This window comes from Carassius gibelio, chromosome B1 (assembly GCF_023724105.1).
Source record: "Carassius gibelio isolate Cgi1373 ecotype wild population from Czech Republic chromosome B1, carGib1.2-hapl.c, whole genome shotgun sequence".
Taxonomy (NCBI): Eukaryota; Metazoa; Chordata; class Actinopteri; order Cypriniformes; family Cyprinidae; genus Carassius; species Carassius gibelio.
The window spans coordinates 8,174,577-8,191,917 of NC_068396.1; the positions used below are offsets into that span (position 1 = coordinate 8,174,577).

The window sequence follows — 17,341 nt, forward strand, 5'->3', positions numbered from 1 at the left end:
AACAGAGAGAAGAACCTGGAGACACGTCATTAGAGCATCACAGAGGGCTGATTGTAAGAGAGGCTTCTAATGTTTCCAGAGCCCAAGGGCTTTTTCTGAGACAGAAAAACTGATTATATGAGATGTAGCTAATGATAACCAGATAAAAATTAGACTGATAGATTATTGATTAGATTAGATAAGCAGCTTGCAACACCCTGGTGACTCCTAAAACACACCAGGGTCATGGTAGCCTCTTTCATTTTCTTCAGTAAAACAAACACCACTGTTCAAAACTTAGTAAGACTTTTATTTGATCAAAAATACAGTAAAACTGCAGTGCTGCACAATATTATTACAATTTTATTTCTATTTTGATATTTGTTTAAAATCTAATTTATTCCAGTGATACCAGCATTAATTTTTTAGCAGCCAGCTGCTTAAGATTTTTGTTGAAACCATGTTCCCATGTTTTTTTTTTTCAGAATTCTTTGATGCATAGAAAGTTCAGAAGAACAGCATTTATTTTACATAAAATGTAATTATGTTAATTATAAATTTCTTTACAGTCTTTTTTTTAAATCATTTTAATGCATCCTTGCTGAATAAATGCATATATTTCTATACTATATTTAAAAAATCGTACTGACCCTAAACCTTTAAACGATAGTGAAAATGCTTATTTTTATTCCAATTTAAATGATCATTTAGATCAAGCAGTCTGTAAGCTGACTGAGAGCAAAACTGTCTTTGAATAGTTTCAGATGCTTGCTGTTAGTTCTACCTGCCAACTGCTGAATTTAATTATACTGAGAACACAATTGTCTCTCTCTCAGATCTGCCCTCCGGCCAACATACTTTCAGACTGGATGCGTTAGCATACACGTGCAGTGGAGACAAAGGGGACTCCTCAAACATCGGTAAGCGTCTCCCCATGTGCTTTCACACGTAGTGAATAATATTTCAACGATGAGACAATCTGCTTACTGCATGTCAGTGTCATACCAAAAAAGCCATTCTGGCAATAAATGCTGGAAAATTCTGGGACTAGAGCATGTTCTCTGACCACAAACCACAAATAACAGCCCACTGTCTGCAGTCCCAAAGGCAACACTCTCTTGCGATGTGGCAACCTGCCCTAGTCTTAACTTCATCTTGTGTGACGGCTGGTTATATGTTGTCCACAGTAGACAGAGAGTCTATGTTTTTCAAATTAAACTACTGGAATATTCCAGTAGGTCAAATCTGTCTGTCTCTCTATCTGTCTCTCTGTCTCTCTGTCATTCTATCGTTGTATCTATCGTTGTGTCTATTATTATGGTATGAATCAAATATTAATGGTAGATGTTCCACAGTTCTCAGTGTATCAGTCTGTTGATCCATATATATTTAAATCTGTATGTTTAACTTTTTCTTTTTAGGGGTTATTGCAAGATATCCACTGTATTCCCCCTATCTGAAAAAGTGTTTAACTGGTGAAGTTGTGGAGCAGTATTTCCAACATTAGATCAGAAAGGATCAGACTGATCTACCCTCCGTCATACGGATAGAAGAAATGTAAAAAAAAAAATTAGTAGACAATGGTGAAAGATGTTAATGGTTTAATGAAAAAAATCAAAGATGTCCAATCTTGAAAATAAAATATCAGCATAAGACATAATGTAATATCTTGTAGCTTACTTTTAAGAAAATCCTTGCTATAGTTAAAGTCTGAAGCTGTAAAGAAGTTAACATTGCACAAAATAAACATTGTAACAGCTTTATATTGAGCGACTCCACATCTGTAGCCTGTGCGGTTTTTTAAAGGCATGCGTGTGTTTGAGGGAGAGAGAGAGTACATACATGCAAGCCTCTTGTTTTATGGGTTGGGGAGAACCCCTTGGTGCCGCTAATGAGGACCACCTCATGCTGAGGACTGACATGTCTAGGAGAGTGTGGTGTGAGCTAATGCACAGATGTGTGAAAACCGGGAGGTGATCTCAATTAAAATAATGTATTTCACATGTTTGCGGTGGCTTCCAGGTACGAACTGCCCGGCATTCATGGTTTGAACTTTATTCTTCCAAACATACTTGGAGGGGGAGGGTTGGCATCACTGCACGGCGACCCTCAGGTAATACACACACACACACACACGCACACACACACACACACACATTCATTCATACAAACTCGCAAAATGGACACAGACATAGACACAGAGACTTCAACTGTTGTGGGTCTTTTTGAAGGTTAAAAAACAATAAATAAATAAAAACTGTTGGGGGAAAAGTAACTTAAAGGATGAAAACCATATGAGATTATTTAGTTGTATATTTATTTATGACCTTCAAGAAATGGTCCCCAAAATTGTATTATTTCCTCACATTGTATGCTAAGGTACAAAGTTTGTGTCAGTAAGAATTTAACACTTTTATTCAGCAAGGATGCATTAAACTAGTCAACGGTAAGAGTAAAGAAGTTTATAATGTTACAAAAGATTCCTTTTTAAATGTACTTTCTATTCATCATTCAAAAAAAAAATTACAAAAAAAAAAAACAGTTTCCACAAAAATATTTTTTTCCCACAGAAACAACATATAAGCTAACGACATTGATAATAAGAAATGTTTCTTGAACACCAAATCAGAATATTAGAATGAAATTCAGCTTAGCCGTCACATGTATTACATTACATCACATGTATTACATTTTAAAACATTAAAATAGAAACAAGATATTTTAAATTGTAACAATATTTCAAAATACCAAGTGTTTTTTTTTTCTGTATTTTTCATGAAATGAATGCAGAAGAGAGCAAAAGGGACTTCCCACGAAACATTTAAACATTTTACCGACCTCAGAGTTTTGAATGATAGCATTATAATCAACATTTAGAAAAAGACCTTAGAAATGTACCAGTTTTAATAATCCCTCACAACATTGTGTTACTTCATGTTTTAACTAGTATTTCTAAAAACGTGGTATTGTGTGTGTTTCTGCAGGGAAAAGCCTACGGGCAAATGGCATTTGACTACAAACATAGAGGCCTAGCTGATTTGAAATCACTTGTCGATTAAACAGGACAAGGACTGAATGATAACAGGGTGTGTGTTGAGACTTAAAAAAAATGCTCTAAATGGATAATATCTTTAATGTTTGAAAATTCCCAGATGAATTATATTATGAATATTATGTTTCTGTTTTAGTTTGCATCTACAACTGTTACAAGCTATTGCAGTGAATCAAAATGTAAACTTTTGTAACATTAATGGCGTCTTTTATCAGTTTTACATGCTATTTTGTAATTACTACTCATATGAAAGATTATGAATGGGCATTTAAAAAAAAGTATTTTATCAGAGAAAACTAAAGAAAGAGCTAATTGAAGCTGAATGACAGTTTTGGTGGGTTGTTGTTGAACATGCAAGCACTTTGATATGCAGTGAGGACATTAGAGAACGACATCCTTTACTAGTTGTGTTGAGTTGGCCACGTCTAACAGGCGACGGCAAAACAATAAACCCTTGAAGTCTAGAGGCACAGGGTCCTCTCATTACCTCTGACCCCTATCGACACAGGAAGTCAGAGAGCAAAAGGTTTTTCCTATTTTGATGACTGTGTATACTGTTGAGGAAAGATGTGTGTATTCTAAGAAAGAAGAAAAGCTTTAATGCTGCAGGGAACAAAAGTGTACTACTTGATGATCAGTGAAGTAATGTTTTGAATGATGGTCGTAAATGTTCCAAACTCATCTACCTCATGCATTTTTATTCAACGTGACATTAACACATTCTTTTATCAGGTTTTATGGGAAATCGTTCAAACTGGGATGTTTTGACCTGCATTTACATGCGCTAACAGCATGACCTCAGTGGCGCAGAGTGATCGATGGCAAGTGAAAGGCGAGACATGTGAAGAGTTCATTTATCAACCGCCGACAGACAGATCCAGCAGTTCCTCATTGTGCGCAGCTTCTTGGCTTCATCTCAGTGCAACAGAGTGTCATTCACATACACGCTCACATAAACTGAAATCACTTTCTCTCAAAACTCACACATTTATCACAAGCGCATTCAGCCGCCACATACAGACGCTGGGATGCTGGGGGACCAAACAGGGAAGGAAGATAAATGGCTTGTCATTTATCACCCACTATCTTTCAGCGCTCCACTGCTGTTCAAACAAGCAACAGCCTCCAGAGAGAACCGAATAATCACTAATCACTCAACATTCAGCTTTTGCCCTCACTGGGACACTGATTTCTCCTCCTGTCCATCAGCGCTCTCCAACTAAACTGAACCTCAGAGGGAGGGCAGCTTTAATCCTTTCCTAATCTCTGAGTAAAGACTGTTTTGCATCATTTTGCTAAAACTTTACCACTTGAAAGTCCTCTAAAGCTAAATGTGGCTTATAAACTTTGCATAAAGGATTATATGGAGCTGGACTATTTACAAGACAATCAGTTGTTTTTATTCTATTTACACACTCTTAGTTAGGACCATTAGTGCTATTGGTATCATTAGTAGTGCTGCTGAACTCGTGAATAAAACCCAATTCTGTTTTGGAAATATGACGGCTGGATTTCTGGGGACTTTTAATAAAGTGCTGACTTGTGCTGTGTCTGCACGTCCTGCAAACTGGTCTGTTGGTAAAAGGAGCTCTTGTCTGGTGCGGTCTGGGTGAACGTATTGAGGACTTTAATTATTGCCACATGGCACGAACCAGCTCTTAACCTCAAACTACCGTTAGCCAAACTTTCTGCTCTCACATTTTCCACATTCATCAACTCTGCATGCACCTTCATCAGAGAAAGTCCAGACACCCCTGGAGCTCTGAGACCTACTGTTTAACTAGTTTATTTGTTCATTTTCCAGCAATAGCCCTATGATAAAATAAATTGATTTGCAGAACAGAGTATGAGTTCAGAAATATATTATTAAAACATTTTTTTTAATAGTTTTAAAAAGGCTGTAAATAAAAATATTGTTTGTATTAACTATTTTTATGATTAATTGTTTTGTTGGAGTAGTCGGAGTGTATTTTTTTGCTTACTTTTACTTTTCTATGACTGAAAAATAATTTTTATTTATTTCATATATTTATTTGGGTCCTCATACAGTGGCATGCGAAAGTTTGGGAAACCCTTGCAGAATCTGTGAAAATGTGAAGAATTTAAACAAAATAAGAAAGATCAAATGCATGTTATGGTTGTGCATGAGTCCCTTGTTTGGGACAAATCATAGTCACTGCTGGAAAGGGTTCAACTATGCAAAAGATGCTGGAAAACTGAAGAATCTGCAGGACCTTAAAGATTTTTCTGAAGAACAATCCTCAGTTTAACTGTTCAGAACAAACAAGGGACTCATGCACAACCTCAAAAAAACACATAGACAGTCGTGGATCATCAGGCAACAACAACACACAGTATTAAGAACCAAGGGTTCCCAAACTTTTGAATGGGGTTATTTTAATAATTTCAGAAAAATAACATGCAGTTGATATGATCTCTCTTATTTTTTTTAATTATTCACATTTTCACAGATGTGAATAAGGGGTTCCTGAACTTCTGCATGCCACTGTACATACATTCTAAAATGAAAGTAAAATATCTGTAAAATAAAAATACTATACATTACGTATTTTTACATATCAGCTGTAAAAGGTGTAGACTGGAAGCTTATTTTACCTACCTTTTTTCATAATAAGCATCACTTCCACTCCTAAATTTAATTTATACAAAAAACAAAACACACTTAGCTAAGACAACATATTTTTATATGTATCCAAATTATAGGTTACATTTCACCGTGTATGATTAGGTAACTTACACTTTTATTGTAACGTTACCATTATAATACTCTTTTTGTTCCCTGTTTAGATTTTTTTGGATCTTCAACAGCGCATCTTCAGCGGCCAATAGTCTTTCCTCTAGCGCAGTGACGTCATGGCGGCCCGCTGCTGCTTCTTAGAATAAAAAGAAGCGGGGAAGAGAATCCCGAGCAGCACTGCAAAATGTTAGATTCTCTTGCTTTGCTCTTGGAGAAAACATTTCTTCTCGCGCATTTTAACTTTTTCAGCCCAGCTTCACCTAAACAAGAGAGATGCGCAAAGCGCCGCGAGGACAGCACTTATTTCCAGCGCGGGGATCTGCTGGAGGTTCCTCGCACTTTGTTCACTCATTTTGGCATTTATCTCGGTGACAACAAAGTCGCGCACCTTATGCCTGACATACTACCGGCTCTCACGAGCAACAAGTCTCAAATCCAGAAAGTTGTGACGAACAAGAGATTGCTGCTCGGTGTGCTCTACAAGTACGCTTTGGTGCGGGTCGACACTGTGGAGGATTTTGCCTACGGGTCTCCTGTTTTGCTCAACACGATGGATACTACCCTGAGAAGACCGCCGCTGGCCGCTGAGGAGGTCGCCAGAAGAGCCGAGAAACTTATCGGTCATTTTCCGTATAGTCTTCTGTGGAACAACTGCGAACATTTTGTCACGTACTGCCGCTACGGGACAGCGGTCAGTCTGCAGACCGAGCAGGTAAACGTTAAACGCGGTCGGCTTCCATCAGCACGTTTATCTTGTCAATCGACCCGTGCATACTCCAGATAGTAGATTGGAACTTAATGATTAAATGATACCAATTTATCGAATTTCTGCTTCAAGGGACTTTTCATTAGTTTCAGCAAAAAAAAAAAAAAAAGACTTGGTTTAAGGCTTAAACAAATTAATATGTAACCTAAATTAATTTATGTAGATGATAGGCTGGGTATATAACGTTAACTTAAAACAAATAACTTAAGTATATAATGTTAAAAACGAGTTGGTGACTAATAAAATGTATTGTCTTCTTTAAAAAATAGTATAATAAAAAATGACTGAAATGCCGAAAATAATGTTATTTTCATTATTGTCTTGTTTTATATTTATTTATTTAATTGTATTTTTTATTACACATATCACGAGCGCCCATACCCCGCCCCCACACGATTTTAGGTTTCTTGTTATCTTCCATATGACAAAAACGACGTATTTTTGTTTTAAATATTATACATACATTTATTATCACAAGGCCACTTGTTTACAAAGAAAAGGTACAAACGAATTCCTAAATGACCTTAAAATAAACTTTTAAAAAATGTTTTCAGCTATTATGTATACAGATAGATATAAAGTGCTATTAAAAGAAAGTATTAGGCTAGTAAAAGTTAGTACTGAAGTTTCCCTGAGATGCTCTTTTGAAGTGCCATATTGCGTTTAGTGCTGGGTGTTCCCTTTTCCACCTCTCTTTAATTTCTTGCTCCAGTCTCCAGTGACAGCGTATATTTTCACGTCATTTGGCTGACCGAGAGCTTTTCGGAAAATCTGGGTCATTTTAGTGCTAAAAGAAACAACGGCTTCTTTTAGTGGCAAGTGGGTTTGGAGAGATAGGCGCCCAGAAAAACATAGCAGCACAGTCTCAGATGCGAATGACAAATTGCTTTTGGTTTGCTTTAGCGCTCTGAATCTCACCTATTCCATTTCTTTCCCTCAACAGTTCTGTGAAAGTTTAAAATCAGTAATCCGGGACCAGAGGAGTGTTCTTCTGACCACTTTCATCGGAATGCTTTCCATGTTTTTTCTTGGAATAGCGCCGTCCACCGCACTTCCAACCTTTATCATTCCTTTCATCTTGTGGATGGCAGGATAACAGACACTTCGAATCTAAACGCTTATGAACTATTTTTGAACTACTTTATTATAGAATTGCTAACTTAATATTTTTCATAGTTTTTACCTTCATATAGCCTATAAACATTTTACTTTGTTGTACATTTTTATGACACCTTTTTTTTAAAACATACTGTACAGTTTCAGCAAGTAAATAAATGTAAATTCAAAGTAAGAAAATGGCGTTTTAAATGTTTTTGCCTAATTATAGCACAAATGCAGGCTAAAATATAATTTAATTTCTTTTTTTCATTGCACAAGGTTCCATGAAGAACCAGTGGAACCTCTTTTTATTAAAAAAGGTGGAAAAAAGATATTTAGATTATTAAAATGTTCTTCAGACTATAAGAAAAAAAAAGTTTCTTGATGTTCCTCGAAGGGTTCTTTGGGGAACCCAAAATGGTTCTTCTATGGCACCGCTGTGAAACCTTTTAGAATTTTTATTTTTAAGTGTATACAGTATCAATAGAAGACTTTTTAATTATATTAATTAATAAAAAATAATTATTATTGACATCTAGTCAGTGAACTACGGTAGTTGTAAGTTGTTTACCGAAAGCAATAAACATACATTTTTCAGTCATTAAAAAATGTACGTTTAACTTAAATATTGTTAATTAATGTTTGTCTGATCAGGCATAAGAGTTGATTTTATGAAACCAATGAGAATCTTGAACAGTTCTATATTGTTAAGAAATTATATATGATCATTATACAATGAGCATTGCCTTTATTTGTTACATAAACAGAAAACGTTAGGTAATATAATCCACAAAGCGTGAGAAAGTCATTGAGCAACTATGAATTGTTTGTTTCATTAGGCATGTGATGTACTTATTATGGAGTTTATTCTGAAAATAGCTCTGGGTTTGTAATCCTCGAGCTCCTCCCCAGGCTGCCTCCAGTGGGATAAAACCTGCAGGTGTCAGACCATCTAGAAGCTCACCGCATCTCCAGGATGTTTCCTCTACAGTTCCTCTACAACTTCTTTTACATCGCTGTGGTCACAGACACTGAAGAAAAGAAGAAGAAAGTGGTCCAGTATGACACCTCCATGTACAAAAGAGGAGATCTCCTAGAGGTCCCTCGAACTCTCTTTACGCATTTCGGAATCTATCTGGGGAACAACCGCGTGGCTCACCTCATTCCTGATATCCTGCCGGTCTTGACCACTGACGAGAAGGCCATTGAGAAAATGGTGACTAACAACCGGCTGATTTTGGGTGTGATAGCAAAAAAAGCAAGTGTCCGGGTGGACTCCTTGGAGGACTTTGCATATGGAGCAGAAATTCTGGTCAACCACATGGACAAGGTTTGCAGTCGGTCTCCGTTCGAGGGTGAGGAGGTCGCTCGGAGAGCCGAGAAGCTCTTGGGCTCCGTGGTTTACAGTCTGCTTTGGTACAACTGCGAGCATTACGTCATGTACTGCAGATATGGCACCAGCATGAGCTTTCAGACCTACCAGGTGAGAGAGGGAGCAAAATTAGCAGATGATCTGTATCCAAAATAAATCTGCTAACAAACAATGAAGAAATAAATAAATCAGAGAGGTTATCGTAATTATTTTCCTGAAATAATATAATAAAGCTCTTTGGTAAGCTTACTTGTGAATATCTTTCAATATTATCAACAACTTTAATATTCAGTGCTAAGTTATACCTTCTTAGGTTGCTTTTGTTAGACCAAAACGGCTAATAATGATTTTGTATTTGTCCATGTCAACATGATCTTGCGTGATCAGAGTAGCCTAAAGGAGTTCAGGAACTAAGGAGTCTTACAGAATTAATTAAGCATCTAGTTCTTTGCTACTTTCAATCTGTTAACGCGTGACTTAACCAAGGATACTTTTCAGCCATTGCATTGACTATTTATATTGGCATTAGGAGGAAAATATATGAATTTGCATTAATGCTGACCAGCTATTGTTGGTGAACCTGGTTAAGGATGTGAGGCAATAGCACTAATTCCCATTTCAAATAGGATTACACGCAAAAATCAGGTTAAGAAATTTACTGCGATTGAGAAATAAATTGCTTTTATGTAAGGCTGGTGAATGCCTGTGCAGGGTTGAAAAGTGAACTGGAATAAATAAGTCTGGATAAATAAAATATATCTGTTTATAAATTAGTATAGACTCAGGTCTCAGGTATGTAAGTGATATGTATTAATGCTGTTGTTTAAACCACAAAAGGCTCAGTTTGCAAACAGGTCAGCTGGTATCGGTATTTAAGATAATATATGCTAATTAAACAATGTTTATTGATTCATTTAATGTTTTGAAATAAATATGGGAAAAGTCACTGTATAATTACCATCATAAGGAAGAGAACAGGCAGGACATCAAACGATCTGATCAGTGCCCTTTGTGGTGTTTTATTCATTTATATTTTTATTCAGTTGCTCCAGTTGGTTTTGAACAAGAATGTTAATCTGCAGATTCCAGGGCACAGGCTGTAATCTCTTTGAAACTCTTTCAGCAAACACATACACACACTTGATTTCTTTTCTTTTTTTTCAGTCCAAAAAGGATGATGCTATTCCAAGAGCATGATAAAACTAACCACTCTCCAGCTGTGGTGGAAACATGATTTTGCCACAAAAATTTAAAATACAGGCCCATCAAAGGACAACTATTTATTTATTTTTTGTTAGAGTATCCAAATGATCTGTTTTCCATTAAATGAAAATTAACTATGGAAATCATGAAATCTGTGGTACACTTTTGAAAAATAGTATTATTTCCACCAATGCAGCACCAAAGAAACTTTACTGTTACCAAATGTTAAGAGAGACCTAAGCTACCCAAATGACCTCTCTCATTTTAATCTTCATACTTTTTTTTTTTGAATGATTCACTGGAATCTAAATGCAAAATTCTTAACTTTGTATTTCTTTCTTGTTTTTTCCTCAACAGTTCTGCAAAGTGGTACGCAAGATTGTGTGCAGCAAAAGAAGTTGTCTTTTAAGCTTTTTGTTATGCTTGTTCATCATGTTTTATATGGGGTCTGTGTCCATCTTTGGAATTGTATCCACGTTTATAATCCCCTCCACTATTTGGATGGCATCCTGAAAATTATTTATTTTATTTTATTTTATTTTTTCATCAATGAGTTCAAAATATTGTTTTATTAACCTGGGGCACCTATTGGACCACTGTAAAAAATTGGTCCACTGTAATAAAAAACAAAAAATACAAAGAAATATACTATATATATATATATATATATATATATATATATATATATATATATATATATATATATATATATATATATATATATATAGCATATAAGCATATAAGAATGTGATCTTTCCATTACTGTCATGTTAAGATGCATCAGATAATTTATTTTCTTACTGTTTGTTGTGAAGCAAAATAATAAATATTAATGTATATATGAAACTTACTGATTATCATGTACTGTGCATGTATATGTATGCAATACTCGAAGGTTCTTTAATGAATTCCATGGTATATTTTGTAAAACCATGGTTTGTTAGTCAGTCTAAAAATAAATAAAAATGCCATTTAACTTGTTTGTTCCCTCTCTCTGTTCCCTCTTTTTTTACTGGACAATGGACACGTTAAAAGTAAAAAAAAAAAAAAAAAAAAACATGTTTTTCTCAGAATTTTGATGACCAGTTACATGCAAACATAAAGTGCATATCATAGGAAGTCCTTCCGCGGAAACGCTCTGGCAGATCATTGGTTGAAACTCGATGGTCAGGTAAATAGTGTGACGTATAATTTAGTCAACATCGATCAAACCGTCGATTATCGAGTATCACACACAGTTATTTCCATATTTTACATTTCTTAATTCATTTATTGAGTGTCCAAAAGGTAAGATAATCTGTTTAAATACATTAATATCAGTTTGGAGATTAGTTCCAATGTCATTTCTTTCTTTGGTTTTTTCACGAGAATTGAGAGAAGTGTCTCACACATAACTTAAACTATAAAATCAGTCTCACGCAGATTAGTATATAAAATATATTCGACCAAAAACACTTCAGATGTTCCCGCTATTTTAAATGGTTTGGCTGTTCCGTTGTCGTTGAATATGACGAACGTTTTTGATTCAAATTCTTGACTTATATTTTAGTCACAACTATTTACGTTTTTATAAAATAGTGATTCATTTAATAAAATATTGTATTTTTTTATAGATAGATGTACATTCAATTCGTATAAGACCGTATATTTTGTTACTTGAGTGCTCGATAGTTATGATGCTAGTTAATTGTGTTTGCTAGCTTAGCTTCACTTAACGTTATCGTTACATCATTTTGAGTAACGTATAATGTATTCATATAAATGGAAGGTCTCGAGTCTGATACATTTATGAGAAACCTGACACAAAGGCTTTCTTTGGTAGCACTGTGATTATGGACGAAGGCAGCAGCAGTCAGCCGTCTGATAATAGCAAGATGGACAGCTCTAAGGAAGCTGCTCTTCTGGCCCTGATGGACAGGACAGGCTACAGCATGGTCCAGGAAAACGGACAGAGAAAGTTTGGTGGTCCACCTCCAGGTACCTTAGGAAGTCTTACTGTACATTTCATCACATTGTTCAAATGTGAAGTAAATTGTATGAATGTATATAACAACATACCGCACACACACACACACACACACACATGTATGTATATGTAATAAACTGCCTTTCAAAAGGTTTTTCATTTTGGCTGACCTGGGCACAAAAAATGATGTTAAGTCGATAATTCACTCCATAAATTACTCAGAGAGTTTGAGACATAAGAGAATATGATAACACAGTTTTCATTTTTTTTTTTTTTTTTTTTTGGATAACTTTGCCTGCAACCAGTAGCTAAATAGTTATTTAGGCATTATTTAAGAGTACTTCTGTGGATAAATTAGCCTTTCTGATATCTCTGAATCCAAAATGAACTTTTTCACCATACCCTATTTCACAATTTAAGATAGAATAGAATAGATAGAATCAAACTTCAGCCCCTTTTCTTGCATAATACAATTACATTATGGTAATGCCATTTTTATGTTGACTTAACAGTTTACTGTTAGAATATGTCATAAGTTTATAATTTATAAGTATTGAAAGTTTGTAAAGCTGTAAAACAATACTGTAATAAAAATGTGTACAAGCATGCTAAATATAGTACACAAACCTTATTTTTTACACAGCAATATAGTGCTCATCATAATAATTAACTAAATTAATTTCTTAGGTTGGGAGGGCCCTCCTCCTCCAAGAGGTTGTGAGGTGTTTGTGGGTAAAATCCCAAGAGACATGTATGAAGACGAGCTTGTACCTGTATTTGAGCGGGCCGGTCGTATCTACGAGTTTCGTCTGATGATGGAGTTTAGCGGGGAAAACCGTGGCTATGCCTTCGTCATGTACACCACCCGAGAAGGAGCCCAACGAGCTATCCAGCTCCTGGACAACTACGAAATCCGCCCTGGGAAGTTCATAGGGGTATGTGTGAGTCTGGACAACTGCCGCCTTTTTATCGGCTCCATCCCGAAAGACAAGAAAAAGGAGGAGATCCAAGAAGAGATGATGAAGGTCAGTTTATGACAACTGCATACATTAGAAATTACACAGGACTAAAACAATATGAAAAACATTGTGTGACACCATCTAGTGAACAATGTTTTTTTTTTTTTTTTAATACAGAAACCATAATAAAAGAGTTGGTTATGAACTAATGTCTAGTTGTTTTTGTATTGCAATTCTAAATACAGGTGACTGAAGGTGTCGTGGATGTGATTGTGTATCCAAGTGCAGTGGACAGGATGAAGAATCGTGGCTTTGCCTTTGTTGAGTACGAATCCCACAAAGCAGCTGCCATGGCTCGCAGGAAACTCATACCAGGTGCAAAAGCACAATAGAAATACATATTTAAAAGTATTTATTTGTGTTTCTTGATATGCCATGCATCACTATTTACAATGCTCATATTTTAAGGGGGTATTTATCAAAGCATACTGAAAAAAGGACCATAGTTTCCAGAAAAATATCAAGCAGCACAACTCTTTTCAACATTGTTGATGATAAGAAATGCTCTTTGAGCACTAAATAAATATATTATATTAGACAGACATATATTAGACCTATATCAGAAGGATCATGTGACACTGAAGACTTAAGTAATGGATACTGATTTCAGCTTTGTCATCACAGGAATAAATTCAATTAATTCAATTAAAAAGATTGTACAGAAACAGGGGAAGATGAAAATACACAAAACATTACAGTAAGAAGATGCGCTGAGGATTATTTTTTCCCTTAAAAAAATTAATTAATTAATTAATTAGAGTACAGTACAATCACATACAGTTACAGTAAACATAGCAGTGTTTGGCCAGGCAATACAAAATTAGTATCAACATCTAGACTGGTGATAGATGTGGGGGGTGATAAAGGGACCACACACAAAAGAGCAGGGTCAAGCTGGGAAGTTTTGATATTTTCACAAAGGGGTTGCCAAATCTTGATGAAAATGGTGCTAGGTCTGTTAAGAGAGTACCTAATTTTCTCCAGTTTCATAAAAATATTTTTTACCCCTTTTTCTTTTGAACACAAAAGACATTTACTGATTTCCTTAGAAAGCAAACAAGCAGCACTGCTTATACTTATTTTTAAGAGAAAATTTATGAGGGCCTGACAATGACTTGTAAACATTACACTTGTTACAACTTTTCACAAATATGCAACTTGCTGTTTGTCAATGTCAACTTTCAGGAACATTTCAACTGTGGGGTCACACCATTCAGGTTGACTGGGCCGAACCAGAAAAGGAATTAGATGAGGAGACCATGCAGCGAGTGCGAGTCCTCTATGTTCGTAATCTCATGTTGAGCACCACAGAGGAGACGCTTCGCTCTGAGTTCTCACGCCTGAAGCCTGGCTCTGTGGAGCGTGTTAAGAAGCTGACGGATTATGCCTTCATCCACTTCTATAAACGTGAGGATGCCCTAAACGCTCTTGAGTCCATGAATGGAAATGTTATTGATGGTTCGCCCATTGAGGTGACTCTTGCCAAGCCTGTCAGCAAAGATGGGAACAGAAGATCCGGGTTGCGGAGTAGCTATGGTGGAGTGGCACCTCCTGGAAATTATGGTGATTCCAACTTCTTGTTCCAGAGCAGAGATGATGTGACCATCGGCTTGGGGAATGGAGCAATAAGTGATGGTTTTAGTGCGCGCCCCGTTAACCTCCCAGCTCATTTGGGCAGCCCGTATGCAGTAGATTTAGATCGCTGTATGTATCCGTTCCTACCCGGATCCCATTTAGTCCCGGTCAGCCTAAACACCCTGAAGCCCAGCCAGCTGAGCTCAGCTGTGTCATTGCTTGATTACTACTGCCACAAGAATGACTGGTCTCTGCCTGAGTATCATCTTTACTCCCTAGCCGGACAAGAGGGAAAAATGCTGCTGATCTACAAAGTGGTCATCAACAGCACCAGAAGCAGCTACATGCCTGATAAAGCCTGCACCATACTGGAGGATGCCAAGGAGCTTGCTGCTCAGAATGCGCTCTGGAACCTGGGTTAGTTTATCTCAGTTGCTCTCTGGTTTCTGTAGTTTTCATTTGTGTAAAACATTTATTTATTTATTAGGAACACAAATTAGGATATTTTTAATGAAATACTAGAGCTTTTATGACTCTTCATAGACAGCAATCTCTTTAAGATTTGGATTTAACAGTGTTATTAAAGTATTAGTGCTTTTAAAGTTTTAATTTTATGAGTGTTAGATGACTAAATAAAAACAGACAAATATTGGTATTGGCAGTGACGAGTGGTAGCAGGCCTGTTTCACCAAGACCTAATACTTAAACATTGTCTTGTATATTACAATGCTAATCTCTCAGAGAGTTGTTATAACAGAAATATATTTATTCAAAAATAAAGTTAATCAAAATTGACAATAAATACATTTTCAGTGTTACAAAAAACTATTTTTTTTAAATAAATGTTATTAATCATAGAGTCCTGAAAAATGTCACAGTTACTTTAAAAATATTAAACAGCACAGCTGTTGTCAGTATTGATGATGATAATAACAAATGTTTATTAAGCACCAAGATCAGCATATTATAAAGATGTTTGACAGATCATGTGACACTAAAGACACATTAAGAATAACACATTACATTAGAAAGTTTTTTATTTTTATTTTATTTAGAATAATATTTCACAATATTACTGTTTTACAGTATAAAATAGTATGAATAAATAAAACCTTTGTGAGAGTAAGGGGCTTCCTTTAAAAACATTCTTTAAACAATCTCTCTGCAAAGATTGTCACTGCAAAGATTGTCTTTAATATTGTTCAGAAGCAATATGTTGTGCATCACTACTTAAAATATAAGTATAAGCTTCACATTTCTGCTTTTGGACCTTTGGGTATGATTGTACTGTAAACCCTTTTTTACTATGTGTGTATGTGTGTGTGTGTGCTTCCATGTAACAGATTGCTCTATCAGTTCCCCTGGCTCCCCTGTGAATGTTTCTCCTCCTGCACCTTCTGGCTCTGGTTACCTGTCCTTTGGATGTAGGTCTCTGCCTTACCCAGCATACCCCATGGCCTCCATCTCACCTCCCCTGCCCATCTCCTGCTCTTCTGCCCAAAGACTCTTCATCCCCAACCAGTCATCCTTCCTGTAATCAAGTCATTCAGTACCTGTGAACTTTCTTTACTTACAATGTGTTTCTTAAATGTTCATATGAATCGTTTTTTATTGTTTCACTGACTTTTGTTTAGTGCTGTTTCAATCGAATGACTAGCAGCAGTGGTAGGAGTTTTTCTCAATTCACATACTTTAACATTCAAGCCACTGTTGTTGTTTCTTTACCTGAGTGTTTTGTGCATTCTGTTTGGGTGTTTATTTCCCTTTTTAAGAAGTAAGTTATTTACTTGTGTTAAAAACACAGTGTTTGAATAGAAACAAAATATATAAACTGTTACGCTATTAAAAAGGATGCATATTCTTAATTAATAATGCAATAGTGGGTAGATAATGTTGCACGTTCAATTTTGTGTTACATTTCCCTGGTAGATTAAATCTCATAATTTCAATTTGATTGTTTATTTATTTTGATAATGCTGTAACAATGCTCAGATATTATAACCATGGTTACACTTTATTTTAAGATGTCCTTGTCATTGTTATACATTTAAGTAATATTAATTAACTACATGTACTTATATGGTTAGGGTTAGAATTAGGGTTTGTCTTAGGGTTATTTGCATGTTATTATGCATAATTTATTGTTGTAATTATTATAGTAAATACATTCAACGTGTAACAAGGAAATCTTAAAATAAAGTGTGACCATACCACTTAGTCAAACATATCATCACATTAAGTTAGTACATTAAAACTGCACTTTTGATTTGTTAATAGATAGATGACAACATTCAATTAGACGGCAGAGATAGATGGCAACATTCAAACTCTCCTTCTCACCATGCATTAGGACAATATAGACACATGTCCTCTTCCAGGCAGATTGGTAACATTTTCTATTGATTGGAAATTCTTAATTATTGCCCTGATGGTGGACATGGGGATTTTCACTGCTCTAGCTCTTTTGTTCACAAATTAGTCGCTTTCTAATTTGTGAAGCTCAATTATCTTTTACTGCACATCAGAACTATATTCTTTGGTTTTTCTCATTGT

At 35.7% G+C, this 17,341-nt stretch overlaps 3 protein-coding genes across 3 annotated transcripts; all 3 read left to right on the top strand.

Moving 5' to 3' along the window:
• The first annotated feature begins 5,857 nt into the window (after positions 1-5,857).
• lratb.1 (lecithin retinol acyltransferase b, tandem duplicate 1) lies at positions 5,858-8,024 on the top strand. Its single transcript, XM_052545002.1, has 2 exons — positions 5,858-6,501; positions 7,499-8,024. The coding sequence occupies exons 1-2, from the start codon at positions 5,974-5,976 to the stop codon at positions 7,649-7,651; spliced, it is 681 nt and encodes a 226-aa protein (XP_052400962.1). The 5' UTR covers positions 5,858-5,973; the 3' UTR covers positions 7,652-8,024.
• Positions 8,025-8,396: 372 nt separating this feature from the next.
• lratb.2 (lecithin retinol acyltransferase b, tandem duplicate 2) lies at positions 8,397-10,889 on the top strand. The gene is made up of 2 exons (XM_052545003.1): positions 8,397-9,136; positions 10,586-10,889. The coding sequence occupies exons 1-2, from the start codon at positions 8,630-8,632 to the stop codon at positions 10,739-10,741; spliced, it is 663 nt and encodes a 220-aa protein (XP_052400963.1). The 5' UTR covers positions 8,397-8,629; the 3' UTR covers positions 10,742-10,889.
• A 477-nt stretch (positions 10,890-11,366) lies between these two features.
• Positions 11,367-16,887, top strand: rbm46 (RNA binding motif protein 46). The gene is made up of 6 exons (XM_052545001.1): positions 11,367-11,515; positions 12,051-12,205; positions 12,882-13,219; positions 13,399-13,528; positions 14,399-15,205; positions 16,132-16,887. Exons 2-6 carry the CDS (start codon positions 12,061-12,063, stop codon positions 16,323-16,325), a joined length of 1,614 nt encoding a protein of 537 aa, XP_052400961.1. The 5' UTR covers positions 11,367-11,515; positions 12,051-12,060; the 3' UTR covers positions 16,326-16,887.
• The last annotated feature ends 454 nt before the right edge of the window (positions 16,888-17,341 follow it).